General features: G+C 52.3%; 2 protein-coding genes across 2 annotated transcripts; both read left to right on the top strand.

Annotated features, from left to right (window-relative positions):
- The first annotated feature begins 19 nt into the window (after nt 1–19).
- POFUT1 (protein O-fucosyltransferase 1) lies at nt 20–4538 on the top strand. Its single transcript, XM_054081227.1, has 7 exons — nt 20–178; nt 259–368; nt 799–981; nt 1532–1644; nt 1988–2180; nt 2412–2654; nt 3077–4538. Exons 1-7 carry the CDS (start codon nt 43–45, stop codon nt 3263–3265), a joined length of 1167 nt encoding a protein of 388 aa, XP_053937202.1. The 5' UTR covers nt 20–42; the 3' UTR covers nt 3266–4538.
- Nucleotides 4539–5386: 848 nt separating this feature from the next.
- Nucleotides 5387–16011, top strand: KIF3B (kinesin family member 3B). Its single transcript, XM_054081717.1, has 9 exons — nt 5387–5444; nt 6501–7939; nt 8521–8622; nt 9366–9488; nt 9587–9705; nt 9926–10039; nt 11478–11583; nt 11775–11953; nt 12208–16011. The coding sequence occupies exons 2-9, from the start codon at nt 6557–6559 to the stop codon at nt 12299–12301; spliced, it is 2220 nt and encodes a 739-aa protein (XP_053937692.1). The 5' UTR covers nt 5387–5444; nt 6501–6556; the 3' UTR covers nt 12302–16011.
- The last annotated feature ends 731 nt before the right edge of the window (nt 16012–16742 follow it).

Below are 16742 nucleotides of genomic sequence, written 5' to 3'. Positions count from 1 at the left end.
CTATAGCGGCGGCTTCCGGCTAGAGCGGTCTCGCCGCGGAGCATGCTGGGAAGGCGCTGCTCCGCCTCGGGCGCGATGGCAGGTCTGGCGCTCCTCGTTTTGCTGCTGGCGGGGGCGGCGAGCGGCGCGGCGCCTGCCTGGGATGCGGCCGGATACCTGCTGTACTGCCCCTGCATGGGTGAGGACCCCGCGGCGCGGAGCGCGGACTGAGCCCCCTGGAGCCCCCCAAGCTGAGCCCCCGTCCCGCCCCTCTCGCAGGTCGCTTCGGGAACCAGGCCGAGCACTTCCTGGGCGCCCTGGCCTTCGCCCGCGCCGTCAACCGCACCCTGGCCCTGCCGCCCTGGATCGAGTACCGGTCCTACACCAACGTGAGACTGGGGGAGGAGGGGGACGGGATGGGGGAGGCGGTGATCCTAGCCATCGCAGTGATCCCAGCGATTCTGGCAGTCTGATGAGCCCAGGAAGCTGAATGATCCCAGCAGCCCCGTGATTGAGCGATTCCAGCAATCCAGGCAGTGAGCCCAGCGATATCAGTCAGCCCAGTGATCCCACCTGCCTGGTGATCCCAACGATACCAGTGATCTCTGTAGCCTGGTGGTCCCAGTTGCCCAGTGGTCGGTGGTCTTGGCAGCTCAGCGATCCTAGCAAGCGCAATGATCCCAGCAGTCCGGTGATCCTAGTGATCCCAGCAATCCCAGTGAGCCCAATGATCCCAGCTGCTTGGTGATCCCAGTAGTCCTGTGATATCAGGGGTGCCTGGTGATGCCAGTGATCCCAGCAGCCACTGTTCCCCCCCAGCGGCACGTTCCCTTCACGGAGTTCTTCAGACTGGAACCGCTACTGCGCTACCACCGCGTCCTGAGCCTCGAGGAGTTCATGGAGGAGCTGGCACCCACGCACTGGCCCCCGGGCAAGCGGGTGGCTTACTGCTTCGAGGTGGCAGCCCGCCGGAGTGCCGATGGGAGCACCTGCCCCATGAAGGTGAGAAGCCCCAGAACCCTGCAGTTCCCAAGGGATGGGCATAAGTCCATCCTGCTGCTGTTCCCAGCTCAGCTTTGGTTTGCACAGTTAGAAGTTATCTGCCCCAAAGCATTCTGGGTGGATTCCCTTTCTTTGCTGGTTCCTGTTCCCCGCTAGGTGCCATCCCCATCTCCTCTTATCTGAGTGCCTCCTGTCTGTCCACAGTTTGGAGGCCTTTGGACTTAGGATTGTTGATGTGAAAGGATTTACCAGTTCTGAGTGTGGGGCAGCTGATCTGTTGCCAGGCTGAGTCCCCTTGGCCCAGCCTGGCTGCGGGGCCACTCTCCTGGTTTTCACACACTCCTTTATAGCCGGGTTAGAGCACTGGGGCTCGTGCTCCATTAAGGCAGCATTTCCATTGGCTCCCTTAATGTGTTTGGCTCTAATTTCTGCACAGCCGCTGTGTGACAGACAGGCGGTTGTGTTCCCTCGACTTTCTCCGGGAGCAAATGCCTCACTCTGGGACCTGCGAGGTCTGCCTTCTGAATGAATCCTTGGCTTTTCCTTGCAGGATGGAAATCCCTTCGGTCCCTTCTGGGATCAGTTCCAGGTGAATTTTGACAAGTCGGAGCTCTTCAAAGGAATCTCCTTCAGCCCTGCATACAAGGACCACTGGATCCAGAGGTATGGACGAGATGGAAAAGTCCTGGCATGCCGCAATATAATAACTCCTGAAGCCAGTCACTGTGGAAAGCTGTTGCGTTTGGGGACGGATCAGATGGGCTGGTTAGCAACAGAATTATAAATGTTAATGCTTTTCCATTAAATACTGGCTGGGTGGGATTCTCCTGCCAGAGCGTCTGCCAGGAGCTCCGTTAAGGCACGTGTGGAAAAGCAGATGCTGCATATATCACGGTGTTCAGAGCTTCTGTTCTTCTCTTCTGGAATTCCATGCACAGTGGTCTCTGCGCAGAACTACGCCCACAAGGTTTTGTCACATACCAGTTTGCTGGATGTTTTTTTATAGGTTTCCACCATCGGAGCACCCTGTGCTTGCCTTACCTGGAGCTCCAGCCCAGTTCCCAGTCCTAGAGGAGCACCGGCCCCTCCAGAAGTACATGGTGTGGTCTGAGGGAATGGTGAAGAAAGGAGAAGCCTATATCCGTTCTCTGCTGCTCCGGCCCTACGTGGGAATCCACCTGCGGATTGGCTCCGACTGGGTATGGCTCCTGGGTGACACTGGTTGCTGTCAGCCGTGTGGTTGGTGTGGAAGGAGCTGTTCCAGGGCAGCAGTTGGACCCTGCCGGTGTTCAAAAGTTCACCAAGCGCTAGGAATTCTGTGGGGATTCCTCTACCCCACAGGCAGTAGCACTGCTGGTGGAGGCAGGGATGTGGGTTTCCAGACACCATTTCAATCCAAACATGGTGTTTCCTCTTTTCTCCTTCCGTAGAAAAATGCCTGCAATATGCTGAAGGACGGGACGGCCGGGCCGCACTTAATGGCATCGCCACAGTGTGTGGGCTACGACTGGAGCATGGCTGCTCCGCTCACCATGGACATGTGCCTGCCAGGCCTTCCAGAGATCGAGCGCGCCCTCAGGCTTTGGGTGGGAAAGACAGATGCCAAATCTGTTTACATCGCTACGGATTCGGAACCCTACACAGCAGAAATAAAGCAGTTCTTCCAGGGAAAGGTGAGTGTCCTGGGAACCCCTTTGGGTGGAAGTGTGTTAATAGAGAGTTTCCTTGGGTTCTGTCTCACTTTGGCCCATGGGCAGCAGTGGGATGTGTTATTCACAGGCAAGTATGAGCACCTCAAAGTAGGTTGTACTCATCGCAGTAGGAATTGTGCCATGAGCCTCTTTCTTTCCTGGAAGTTGAAGAGGATTATCCTGCACAACAGTGAATTTCTCCTTTAAAAAGTCTGGAATCGGATAAACCAAAGTGATTTTCAGAAAGGTTTTGATATTTATCTATTCCTGAAGGAGTTACAGAGTGATTCAAGGCAGAACCAACCCCCTTTTTGTTTTGTATTCCCACTTCTAATATCATGCTGAGGCATTTAGGTTGTAATAGGAGGTGACCAGATTGATCTGCTTCCCTCCTTCCTCCACAGGTGAAGGTGGTCACCCTGCAGCCAGAGGTGCCACAGGTGGATTTGTACATCCTCGGTCAGGCTGATCACTTCATCGGGAACTGCGTCTCTTCCTTTACTGCCTTTGTGAAAAGAGAGCGTGACGTGCATAGAAAACCCTCCTCGTTCTTTGGGATGGATCACCCGCCAAGACTACGAGATGAATTCTGACAGCACGGGCTCCGTGGATCGCAGGGCTCAGAGCCCGGTGCCTTGCAAGGGATCCCTCACTACTGGCAGCGCTCTCCTGCCCACAGAGCTGCCGGGCTCTTCTCAGGCACTGCCGGGCTGCTTTGTCTGACTCCTCCCGTGTTTCCAGTGGGAGACAGACCAGAAAGAGACTTTAAATCCTGTAGTTCATAGGAAGCTCCAGACCCTGTCTGGTTCTTAGGTGTAGTTCATGTAGCTCGTGCTCTCACTGGGGTTTGACCACATCTTGAGGAAGCAGCTGCTCGGACGTCCTCCAGATTTTTTCCGTTAAATTTAAATGTTACCTGGAGGTGTTAGGAAGCTTCTTGTCCAAAATTGACTGTAAGTGCAGAGTATGGTCAGGAATATTCCAATGCCTGGAGAGGAGCTCAAGGAAAAGCTCTGGACAAACTGGAAGGGTGTGGGTTTTGCTGCTGTTGCCTTCCTGGGCACTGTCGGCTCCGTGCCTCCGTCCCCTTCTCTGCCAAAGTGATGCCACCCACTTTGCAGTGGAGCACCCAGGTCCCCGGTGGTGCTGCAGAATCGGAGTAGGGCTGTGTTTTTACGCCTCAGCCATGTGTGGAGCTGGGGAAGGTGTTGGCGGGACAACGGGTGGGATTGTGCCAGAGCTGGGGCTTTTGGTGTCGGGACAGGGATGGGAGTGGGTTTGAGCCAGGGCGGCATGTGTCTGTGTTACCTGGTTTTGTGCTTTGTCAGGACCTCTGCCAACTGCCCCTGTCCTGGGGATCCCAGTGGAAAAATGTGGGAAGTCTTTGTAGACTGTGAAGCTGCAGCCCAACCCCTGGGCCTGGTGCAGTGCGCTCTGGGGCTGGGAATGCTTCTCCGGCAAATCTGTGGTGCCGGTGCCAGCTGCCTCTGGTGCCTCGCTACACTCCGAACCACAACGCTGTCTCCACACCATGTTATCTCAGGGCGTTTGCGGGGCTTTAACTACCAATGTCATTTGGGGGTGGGTTTTTTTTTCCTCTTTGGAACTTGCTGAGCCTGGGAGGAGTTTGAAGGCTCAGGAGGGAGCAGAGAAGGGCTGAGCGAGCGCTAGGGCGGCAAAGGCTCCGCTCTGTTTTCCTCAGTGCTGGCATCACAAAATTATGAGGTGTGAGGGTTTCAGAGCCTTTGCTGATCATGGATGATGCTGCCAGGGCTGCCTCACCTCATCGTGGACCAAGCAGCCTCTCTAGCTCCTGTCAGGAAGAATTTTTTCTTAAAACGTTACTTTTTTATATATATATATATATATATATATATATAAAAATAGGTATTTTTGTAATAATAAATCCTTGATTTTGTATTCACTCCCATTGCACCTGAATTCCTTCTTCTTTTGCTGTGTCCCATGCTGATCCTCCCATGAGGGCAGTGCCTTCCCTGACCCAGCCCTTCCTGGAATCACCTGAGGCCAAACGGGCACTTTTGGGGTCTGTGGGGAGGATTTGGTCCCATCATAGAATCATGGAATGGTTGGGGTCAGAAAGAACCTCAAAGCCCATCCAGTCCCACCCCTATGCTTTGGGCAGGGACACCTCCCACTGGATCCGGTTGCTCCAAGCTCCATCCAAGCTGGCTTGAAACACCTCCAGGGATAGGGCAGCAACCACTGCTCTGGGCAACCTCTTCCACGGCCTCCCCACGCTCATTGTGAAGAATTTCTTAATGCCTAATCTAAATCTTCCCCCTTCCAATTTAAAGCCATTCTCCCTCGTCCTATCCCTGCCCTCCCTGAGCAAAAGCCCCTCTTTCCTGGAGCCCCTTTCAGTGCTGAAGCTGCTCCAAGGTCTCCCCACAGCCTTCTCTTCTCCAGGCTGAACAACCCCAACTCTCCCGGGTGCTCCAGCCCTCGGATCATCTCCGTGGCCTCTTCTGGACTCGCTCCAAGAGCTCCATGTCCTCCTTGTGCTGAGGACCCCAGAGCAGAGGGGCAGAATCCCTCCCTCCCTGCGGGTCCCGCGCTCTCAGTGCCCCCGTGACTCGGCTCGTCCCTGGGCTCCCGCGGAGCCCTCGGCCCCAGGCCCCGCCCGTTGCTAAGGTAGCGTCACCGGGCGCGGGCGTTGCCAAGGAAGTGCGTCAGTGTCGGGGGGCGGGGCCCGGCCGGCGCTTCCGGCGCGCGGGTGGGGGCGGCCAGGGCTCCATGGTGACGGCGCAGGTGAGCGCGGCCCGTGCGGCCCTGGCGGAGGGACCGGGACCGGCCCGATGCTCTGTGTACGCCCCCCTCGGGGCCCGCTGTCCGGGGGGCGCAGGGAGCGGAGCCGAGCGGGGAGGGACGAGCCGGGGCGCGAGGGTCGGGACGACGAGGGAGCAGCCGTTAAAGCGTCCGAACCCCATCCGTGAGCTCCACATCCACACAGCTTTTAAACCCTCCAGGGATGGGGACTCGCTCCTACCCTGGGCAGTCTCTGCCAGGGCCTGAGAACCCCATCTGTGAAGGAATATTTCCTGATATCCAGCCTAACCCTCCCCTGGTGCAACTTGTGGCCGTTTCCTCTCATCCATCACTTGTCCCTTGGGAACAGAGCCCAGCACCCGCCTCACCAAAACCTCCTGTCTGGGAGCTGCAAAGAGCGATGAGGTCTCCCCTCAGACTCCTCCAGACTAAACAGCCCCAGGTCCCTCAGCTCCCAGAACCTTCTTCAGCTCCGTTCCCTTCTCCAGACACTCTCCAACCTCTCAATGTCTTTCTTGCACTGAGGGGCCCAAAGCTGAACCCAGGATTCGAGGTGCATAGAATCATAGAATCAAAAGCCCCTTAATCGGATCACCCAACTGGTCACCGCTCAGGAGTCCTGGGCAGCAGGGGGAGCAAATCGGAGCAAGATTTTCAAATTGCAAGATTTAAAACAAAAAAACTGACTACAAATTAAACCAATGGCAAAGGATTATGTTTATAAATAGTTTGAAAAGCATTGTGATTATTTCTGTGGGTCCAGGAAAGGATCTCTGCCAGGGGTAAAGATGTGGTTTGGTGAAGGTGTTTTGCGGCAGAGTTTGTAGAAGCAATAGTGTTTGATTGGCTTTGGAAGGTCACTGTCCCAGTTCAGGCCATTTTCATGTTGTGCATTGTTTTTATTCTTCATTCAAAATCCCTTGTAACTAAATGTGTGCAAAATGCTGCTTGAATAGATGGATTGAGTCATTAGCTTTGTGAAGAATTGTCGCCTGGAGAATGCTGCCTTCACCTCTTCCTCCTGGGTTTCTGTCGTAGGTTCCTAGCAGGAGATCATCCATCGCTTGCATCCTACCGGCTGCAGAGCTGCTGTCATGTCAAAGCTGAAGAGCTCCGAGTCCGTGAGGGTGGTGGTGCGATGCCGGCCGATGAACAGCAAAGAGAAGACAGCTTCTTATGAGAAAGTTGTCAATGTAGACGTCAAGCTCGGGCAGGTCTCAGTGAAGAACCCCCGGGGAACAGCTCATGAACTGCCCAAGACGTTCACCTTTGATGCTGTGTATGACTGGAATTCCAAACAGGTGGAACTCTATGATGAGACCTTCAGGCCTCTTGTGGACTCTGTTCTGCAAGGGTTTAATGGGACGATCTTCGCCTATGGGCAGACTGGGACGGGGAAGACGTATACGATGGAAGGGGTGCGTGGCGATCCTGAAAAAAGAGGGGTCATCCCCAATTCATTCGATCACATCTTCACCCACATCTCTCGATCCCAGAATCAGCAATACCTGGTTAGAGCTTCTTACCTAGAGATCTACCAAGAGGAGATCAGAGACTTGCTGTCCAAGGATCAGTCCAAGCGGCTGGAGTTAAAGGAGAGGCCGGACACAGGTGTGTATGTTAAAGATTTGTCCTCCTTCGTTACGAAAAGCGTCAAAGAGATTGAGCACGTCATGAATGTGGGAAACCAGAACCGCTCTGTTGGTGCCACCAACATGAATGAACACAGCTCTCGCTCCCATGCCATTTTTGTGATCACTATTGAATGCAGCGAGTTAGGACTGGATGGAGAGAACCACATCCGCGTTGGGAAACTTAACTTGGTCGACCTCGCAGGCAGCGAGCGCCAGGCTAAGACTGGAGCGCAGGGGGAGAGGTTAAAGGAAGCTACTAAAATTAATCTCTCTCTCTCGGCTCTGGGCAACGTTATCTCTGCCCTCGTAGACGGCAAAAGCACGCACATTCCATACCGGGACTCTAAGCTGACAAGGTTGCTTCAAGACTCCTTAGGTGGCAACGCCAAAACTGTGATGGTGGCCAATATAGGCCCTGCCTCATACAATGTAGAGGAGACTCTGACAACACTGCGGTACGCTAATCGTGCCAAGAACATCAAGAACAAGCCACGCGTGAACGAGGACCCTAAGGATGCTCTGCTACGAGAATTCCAGGAAGAGATTGCGCGACTCAAGGCACAGCTGGAAAAACGAAATATTGGCAAAAGAAAGAGGAGGGAAAGGAGGAGAGATGGTGGGGAAGAGGAGGAGGACACTGAGGAGGGGGAGGATGAAGGAGATGACAAAGATGACTATTGGAGGGAACAGCAAGAGAAGCTGGAGATTGAGAAGAAGGCTATAGTTGAGGATCACAGCTTGGTGGCAGAAGAAAAGATGAGGCTGCTGAAAGAGAAAGAGAAGAAAATGGAGGACCTGAGGCGAGAGAAGGAAGCAACAGAAATGCTGAGTGCTAAAATCAAGGTATAATTCTTCCTTGCCATACTTTTTGAGAGCAATTTACTTAGGCTGTGAGAAAAAGAGCAGGTTTTCCAGTTGGTAAAGGTATTTCAATCCAGAATAGTGATTCGTGTTTGGATTTTAAATAAACCATTTCCAGACAGGATTTGAAATTCCTTTTGTTTCCACTGTTAATTGTGTATTTCAATGTTCATGAATTGTTTCATTGTTCTGATGTGCTGATCAGGTGGTATCTGTGGTGTTCAGGGCGATAAGGTGTGGCGATACAGCTTTGCACAAGCTGAACCACAGAAAACGCTTCCACCCGTCACGGTTGATAACAGGAGCATGTTGGTTCTCCAGCTTTGCCACACTTTGGAGCCCTGCTTTATTCTGCACAAGTGACTGTTTCATTAATCCCACCCTTTTATAGGAATGTCAAGAATCAGGAATTCTTGTAGCAGTGGATTTGAAAGGGAAGGTTAAATCGGGGAGCTGCCCTGGGAGGTTGGATCCATGGGAGAGAGTCATGTTCTGGAAAAGATAGATGAGGTGGGATGAGATGATCACTGAGAGAACCTTCTGACCTTGTTTTTTCCTTTCAGGCTATGGAAAGCAAGCTTCTGGTGGGAGGGAAAAATATTGTGGATCACACAAATGAACAGCAGAAAATCCTGGAACAGAAACGTCAGGAAATCGCAGAGCAGGTATGATGAAGAACGTTTGCTATTCGGGATAAGCAGCCTGGCTGCAGAACTTCCGTTGAACATTGCACTGGGAGAAACCAAAGAAGATATGGCCAAGGTTAACCCTAAAATCGGTTTAATGGCAATCATCAATCTCAAAAGGAGGGGAAGGGCTCGTGGCCTATTTGTCATTGTATGAGATATGTAAAGAAGGTTTAGAATGGTTTTCTTCCAGCTTTGGATGTTAAAGACTTATGTCCTCTCTTGATTAGAGCTGTAAGTGAAGAAATAGTTGGAAGACAGCAGAGGGTCACAGCTCAAACACAAGCTCAAGGGGGAGGTGGTACTGTGGGCTAAAACTGTGGTTTCTGTTATGTGTTTTCTGTTGGTCCTCATATGGGAGAGACTACAGCCCTTGGACCATCTCCGTGGCCTCCTCTGGACTCACTCCCACAGATCCATGTCCTTCCTGTGCCAAAGATGACCAGTACAAATTGATAAAAATTAAAAATAAACAATCTAACCATGACATTTGATTCTTTTTAATTGAAGCTTGAGCTTCAAAATACCCAATTTTAGCAGCAAAATAAGGAGAAAAGAGGACTTAACGCTTCCAGTGCTCCTGAGGTGAGAGGTAGGAAGCACTGGAAGCCAAAGCCCTGGAAGCTTGGGACGTAAAATCTCTCCGAGCATTGGTTTTGTGTCCATCAGCCTGCAGGTGCAGTGCAACTGTGGGCTCTAACACTGTGCCTCACCTTCCTCAGAAACGTCGAGAGCGAGAAATCCAGCAACAGATGGAAAGTCGGGATGAGGAGACGCTAGAGTTGAAGGAGACCTATAGTTCTCTGCAGCAGGAGGTGGACATAAAGACCAAAAAACTCAAAAAGGTAACGAGGCAACGATTCTCTGTCTGGGCGGTAAGGAATAAAATCCACTTTAGTGTGAAAGGAACTTTGGCAAGGAGTGACTTTTTATGGTGTTCCAGTTATTTTCCAAGCTGCAAGCTGTGAAGGCAGAAATCCACGATCTCCAAGAAGAGCACATCAAGGAGCGTCAGGAACTGGAACAGACCCAGAATGAGCTCACCAGGGAACTGAAGCTGAAGTAAGCCCTGTCCCTTCGTTACCTGCTGTTCTGTATAACAGAGGTAGTGCCTTTGGGTGGGAGTGAGGGGAGGGACTGCATTGCATGTGCTTGTGGAACAAGATTTAAACAGGAGGAAATTAAAACATTCCTGCTTTCCCAGGGCTGTATTCAGCCAGTGGAGAAAATCATCTGCTAATGACATTCCTTGTGTATTTCCCACTTGTATGCTTACACCTAGGCACCTGATTATTGAAAATTTTATTCCCTTGGAAGAAAAGAATAAGATCATGAACAGATCATTCTTTGATGAAGAGGAGGATCAGTGGAAACTGCATCCCATAACCCGTCTGGAGTGAGTATGCCTCTCCTCTTTTCTTGGGATGCAATTACAAAATCCCCTCTAGCTGTCAGGAACAAGGTACCCAGCAGTGGCCCACGTGGCTAACAGCCTCCTGGCTTGGCTCAGCCATGGTGTGGCCAGCAGGAGCAGGGCAGGGGTCGTCCCCTGCACTCAGAGCTGGTGACACCGCACCTTGAATCCTGGGTTCAGTTTTGGGCCCCTGAGTGCAAGAAGGATGTTGAGGGGCTGGAGCGTATCCAGAGAAGGGAACGGAACTGGGGAAGGGGCTGGAGCCCAGGGGTTCTGGGAGCAGCTGAGGGACCTGGGGCTGTTTAGTCTGGAGAAGAGGAGGCTGAGGGGAGACCTCGTTGCTCTCTGCAGCTCCTGGAAACCAGGTTTTGGTGAGGTGGGTGCTGGGCTCTGCTCCCAAGGGACAAATGATGGGATGAGAGGAAACGGCGTCAAGTTGCACCAGGAGGGTTAGGCTGGATATTAGAAAATATTCCTTCACAGAAAGGGCTGTCAAGCACTGGCAGAAGCTGCCCAGGGCAGTGGTGGTATCCCCATCCCTGAAGGGGTTTAAAAGCCTTGTGGATGTGGTGCTCAGGGACAGGGTTCAGTGGTGGCGTTGGCAGTGCTGGGTTTACTGTTGGACTTGATGACCTTAAAAGTCTTTTCCAACTTGAATGAGTCTGGGATTCTGCACCCCAAAAGAGGGATTGAACTGGGATTTAATCTGGCTCTCCGGAGTTCGTAGCTTCTTGCTGCACAATAACGTAAAAAAATATATTCTTTGTAGTAGGCTGAATAAAACAGGAATGTCCAGGCAGGGGAATGCTTGGATGATGAGGGTTTTTCTTCTAGATGAGCCAAATAATTACATGGAAAACAGATGTAACAATGCATTCACCATTAAAATAGCAGCAAATTCCATCATGTTTTAGATAGGAAAGCTCTCAAAAATATTAACTATTATTACTAGAGCTGTGGCTTGATCCCAACTCTACACAGAGAATTCTCTGCAGCAGATGTAGAAAGTTGGATGCAGCCAAGCGCACCTGCATTCTGAGCAGTAAAAATGTGTAGAAACCCTCCCCTTCATGCAGGGAATCATGGAATTACTCGGGTCGGAAAAGACCCCTCCAGGGATGGGGACTCTGCCACTGCCCCGGGCAGCATCTACCAGGGCTTCACCACTCTTTCAGTAAAGAAATATTTCCCGATTATCTAATCTAAACCTGCCCTGGCACAACTTGGGGCCATTTCCTCAAACAGTCGGCACAGGATAACAGTCTCATCGCAGTAGAGAGGTGTCCCTACAGCTGCAGCCCAGGTTGTTTCTGCTCTCTGGAACATGTTTCTGTGTGGAATTGGCAGGTGTTTTAGCTTATGAGCAACCAGGGGAGCCCCTGGTGTTGGTGTCACAGACCGAGTACCCCTTTTTCTCTAGCAACCAGCAGATGATGAAGAGGCCGGTGTCTGCCGTGGGATACAAAAGGCCACTGAGCCAACACGCCAGGACATCCATGATGATTCGTCCGGAGGCTCGGTACAGGGTAAGTCCACATCTGGTTCCAACCTGCTGACCAGGGGAATGTGAATTTCAGAGGATTGGTAGTTCTTTGGGGTGTGAATTTGCTCAGTGTCCTGAATAGATTTGTAAAGCGCTTCAGAATGAGCTTCTGGAAGGGAAGGAAACAATTTGTGTGAAAACGTGCAGACCTGGACTTTGCTTTCACTATCTCAGGCAGAGAACATTGTGTTACTGGAACTTGACATGCCCAGCCGGACAACAAGAGACTACGAGGGCCCGGCCATTGCTCCAAAAGTACAGGCAGCTCTAGAAGCGGCTCTGCAGGATGAAGATGAGATCCAGGTGGATGCTTCAAGCTTTGAGAGCACCTTAAACAAAAAATCCAAACCCAGGTGAGTGGGCTCAGAGTGAGTGCTCTTGCCAACAGCAGCAGTGCCAGTACAGCTGCTCTGTTGGCATCCGTGGCAGTGGAGTTATGGTGAGTGTGGCTGTAAAGCAGAGAGAGAGAGAAAGCAATATAGGAGAGAAGAGAAAGCAGAGACTGGTTAGAGAGTAAAACCAGTTAAAAAACAGCTTTTGGAAGGCTGGGTTTGATGCGTGAGAGCGTCATGGCTTTGTGTTTACTTCTTCGTTTTTACTTCTTCAGGCCTAAAACTGGACGGAAGTCGGGGGCCTCCTCTTCGGCAGGCACCCACAGCTCCCAGCTCTACCCGCAGTCCCGAGGGCTGGTTCCAAAGTAAACCCAGCCGTTCCTCTCTGCAGTGCCCACAGCCATTGCCTTCTGAGAGCAGAGCCAAGATAACACCAACAGAGAGAAATCCCGCCAGCTCCAGCCCTTTCCCCTGGAGTTGGCTGCTGCTGTTTCACAGACTGGTGCGAGTCCAGGGGTGCTGAGCCACAGGAAGATCCCTACTCGCAGTTCAGCATTAGACCTCTGTGGGAAACAGACTTTAGTTAGGAACTCAGACATGCATGAGGTACGTTACAGTGTGTTAGAAGCAATGGGAAGCATGGGGATCACCTCCCAGCATTGCCGCCTCTCCTTCCGCACTCGTCCTTCTGCTGCACTGGACTTTCTTGCTGCTGGGCAACAAGAAGACAGAGTTGAAAGTCATCTCAACAGAACCACCGCTCCAGAGCTCTATGGTGAGAACCAAATGAGGCTCAAAAGCAGAGGAGCTGATCCAGCTTGACTAGGTGCATCATTTCTCCTCTTCCTGCTTGACAGACAGGTGTCATCACTTGGGGTTAAGAGCTGGTCCAAGGCAGGATGGCAGCTGGGCCTCCCTGTAGAACTGTGGGACAGAAAGGGGCCTTGAAAGCAAGGTTGCGCTCTGGAAAGAAAGCAATAGAAACTCAAGTCCTTCCCTTGTTTACAGGCATAAGAGCTCTGCTAAACTGACCTCCCACAGACCTCACCCCTTCCAGCAGGAACCACCTTGTCCGTCCACCGATACCTCTGCACACCAGTGCCAGCTTTCTTCCTCTCTCTTGCCTCCATCTTCATCCCTGGCATTTCAAACCAGTGTCCGTACAAAGCCTTTGAACTGTGGGGTGACCCATGGCCATTTTCTTACATCTCCCAGTGCTGGCGGGCAGTGTAGCATTGCTTGGAGCTCTCTTCCCAGCAGGATCCCAGGGCTGGTGCTGCTCCCCCCATAAGCTGGGGAGACAGTCAAGCACCGAAACGTGGAGCTGTGTCTGAGTGCACTCTTCCCACAAGCATCATCTCTTCCTTTGGCACCTAAGGAGGTTTGGCATCCAGTACCTTTTGTGCCTTCCCTGTTCCACGTTAGAAGCTTTCCCTGCAACCTCTCCTCCATACAGTGCCCACTGTGAGTGAAAGCACACGCAACCGAGCCTGGGAAACGGAATCTGATACTAATTCCAGGGTTCTTACTTTGAAAACAAGGGAAGAGGAGCTCCTGCATTTGACGTTCTCTGCAAAGCAGCCCTGTGATGGAAGCAGGCTCCTGCAGTGCTGCAGCTCGCGTGGTGGGAGGTGGAACTGCTATGCTGAGGAGAGCCCGGTGTCCCTGTCTAGTGTCTCTCAGCTCATTGGCACATTTTAGTTTACTGTGTATCGAGACTTGGGATGTTACTTTTCTGGTTGCTGTTGGCTGTCATTCTGGGAATGTTTTTACCCATTTCTCCTCTTTCCCTGACGACTCCCCCAGACTGAGATGTGTGGGTTTGCGAGAACTGGCCTGGGCTTGGAAATGCTCTGCTGTGTGGACCCTGCCTTGTGTGCTCGCTCAGTGTGCACTGTGGGACTCCGTAAGGGCCAGGGAATGCCGTTCCCTCTGACCCACCATTCCCTCTGACCTCAGGAGCAGAAGGAGCCGACTGCCTGGCACAGCTCACCCGCATCCTGCGGGCATGGTGCCTGGGTGAGGCAGCTGCCGGGGCAGCTTGGCCACTCGGATTCTCCAAGTGTTTTCCTGCACCACAGATTGATGTGTATTTACACATACAGATATTAGTTTTGGTGGAGGAAAGCGGTGTTTGCTTATAATGGAGAGAGGGCACCTGACGGAGTTCTTTCATGGGAACCTGGCATAATCTTCCTTATCAAGCACTGTTGATATTTAGAGCCTTTTAACCAGCTCTCGTTGCATAATACATCACCTCTTCCCTCTCCTCCCTCTAGCACATAACCTTCTGTGCTTTGGTGTTTTAAACTATTGTACGGTGCGAGTGCTCAGAGAATAGAAATGTGAAACAAGAGGGGGTCTAAAACCTGAAGCAGCCACAGGATGTGTAACCGTGTCTGTGCATACATGCTTGTTCTGTCGGTGATGCACACGCAGACACATCTGCGTCTGCACACACGCACATTTTTCCTCGGTCGCTGCTGTTCCACAGGGAATTCTGTATGGAACTCACATGCTGGGAGCCCCCCCCTGTGGCAGGAGCAGAGCAGGGGGAATGGCCACGCAGAACCTAGCTCTTCTCGCTGGGGTGTTGGAAGGCTGGATGGTTAAAGTGTCCAAAAGACTCTGCTTTTAATGCTGTAGAAGTTTGTTACGAGGTGAAAGAACTTCAGTCGGGTGGAAACAGATGTGGATTTAGGCACTGCATTTAGACTGGAGCTGTGGCTGGAGGTGGGGTCAGAGCGGTTATGAGAAGCTTAGATTCTTACAGAAGCTTTTAGCTCCTCATTCCCATGGGCTCACCCCCAACCAGACACTCAGTGGCACTGATATTAAGATAAAATACTTTGTCTGAAGCCGTACAAAACATGCTGAGCTCTGGGTTGAACTTTCTAAGACACATTCCTGCTGCATTTGCCTGTCTCTGGGTGTTATCTGCACTATCTGGGCATCCTGCAGCTGAACGGCCCACGATGGGAAATCCAGCCAAGGCCTGGAAGGGGCCTCAGACAGTATGTGTTGTGACAGGAATGTTTAACACCGTTCTGGTCTTTGCTCTGATCTGTGTAACGGGATCTTTGTTTGAAGAGGAACATGGTGGAGCAGAAGTCAGCCCTGGAAGCGAGCACTGTGTGACACTGAGGAACAACAGCACTTTCTTAACATCCTTAACGTGGATCCTATGCCTTTTTTAAATATCTGCATGCTGCTTGAATCTTCTGACACGCAAACCTCTGGCGTGGCAGTCTGTATAACGGGCTGTGCTGCTCCGTTATACAGATCAGATCGGGCTTTGTTTAGGTGTTGAGTCTGCCTTCACTGAACACACAGCGCTTCCAGTGTTCCAGCACAATGCCTGTCCATCCGGATCCGTCCTTCTGTCTGCAGTGGTTAACGCACACCAGGCTTTACACGGCTCAGTGCTACTCCTATGCACCTGCAGGAGCAACACGATTTGGAAAACATGACCTGCAAAAGCCATAAACGTCTGTGAAATGGAAGCAAACTGAGAGCCCCGGTCCTGTCTGTGCAGCGGTGGGATAGCTCCGTGCTCCAGCCACTTACCTTCACCAGTCCCTCTATCCTTTGGAAGCAAAGTGCCCGAGGCTCTCCCATCCACAGAACTCACAGCGATCTCTGCCTTCCCCTAGGTGATCTGTAGACAAAGAACCTGTCAATAGTTCTGTCCATAGTTTTACAGCTTCTATTTATTTGTATCATCTCTTTTGTCTAGGAATGTAAAGTGATCCTGAAATAAAGTCAATAACATTTATTGCATCTTATCAAAAGGTCCCCTTTTTTCATTCCTAATTTGTAAGCACTGGCAGGGCTCAGTGACTTCAAAAGCTCCTTCTCAGCTTTCCTGGAGCCCCTTTCAGTACTGAAGCTGCTCTAAGGTCTCCCCGCAGCCTTCTCTTCTCCAGGCTGAACAACCCCAACTCTCCCAGCCTGTCCTCATAGAAGAGGTGCTCCAGCCCACACATCATCTCTGTGGCCTCCTCTGGACCCACTCCAACAATTCCATGTCCTTACACTGGGGACTCCAGACTTGGACGCAGGGCTTCGAGTGGGGTCTCACCAGAGTGGAGCGGGATCCCCTCCCTTGCCCTGCTGGTCCCACTGCTCCAGATGCCCCCACGACACAGTTGGCTTTCAGAGCTTTGAGTGCATGTGTACCCCAGCTACCTATTGGCCTCCCTCGCTGCCGTACTGCCCTGCTTGCTTCTGTTGAACCTGTTGTCCACCAGGACCCCAGGCCCTTCTCCACCGAGCTGCTTTGCCAAGGCAGGTGGAACCCAGCCTGAGCTGCACTCCAGGGTCAGATATTCCCCCAACTGAACTCCAGAAGGCTCCTGCTGGACCCTCTTCCAGCCTGTCCAGGACTTCCTAGAGGGCAGCTCTTCCCTTTGCGTCAACCTCCCCTCTCAGCTTGGTGTCATCTGCAAGCTTCACCCGGGCGCTCTTCATCCCAGCATCCAGGTCACTTGAGAAAAAATTAAACGGCATCGGGGCCAGTATCGATGCCAGGGGGACGCCGCTTGTGACTGCTGTGACTTCACACTCATCCCCACTGAGCTTTACAAGGTTCCCGCCGGCTTCCGCTGGCTCCTGGCGGCGACGGCCCCGGCGGTGCCACCTCCCCCGCCGGCGGGACGCAGCCTGGCAGCCATGCGGCGAGAGCGCAGCGATTCCAGCATGCCGCGCGGCGAGCGCAGCGCCCGCCGGGAGTTGTAGTTCACATGAGTGCGTAGTGCTACGGCGGCTGCTCCCTCTTGGACTACAACTCCCATCGGCCCTTGCGGTTTGT

This window comes from Cuculus canorus, chromosome 16, assembly GCF_017976375.1.
Source record: "Cuculus canorus isolate bCucCan1 chromosome 16, bCucCan1.pri, whole genome shotgun sequence".
NCBI classification, from domain to species: domain Eukaryota; kingdom Metazoa; phylum Chordata; class Aves; order Cuculiformes; family Cuculidae; genus Cuculus; species Cuculus canorus.
This window is presented reverse-complemented; position numbering and strand designations above follow the sequence as displayed.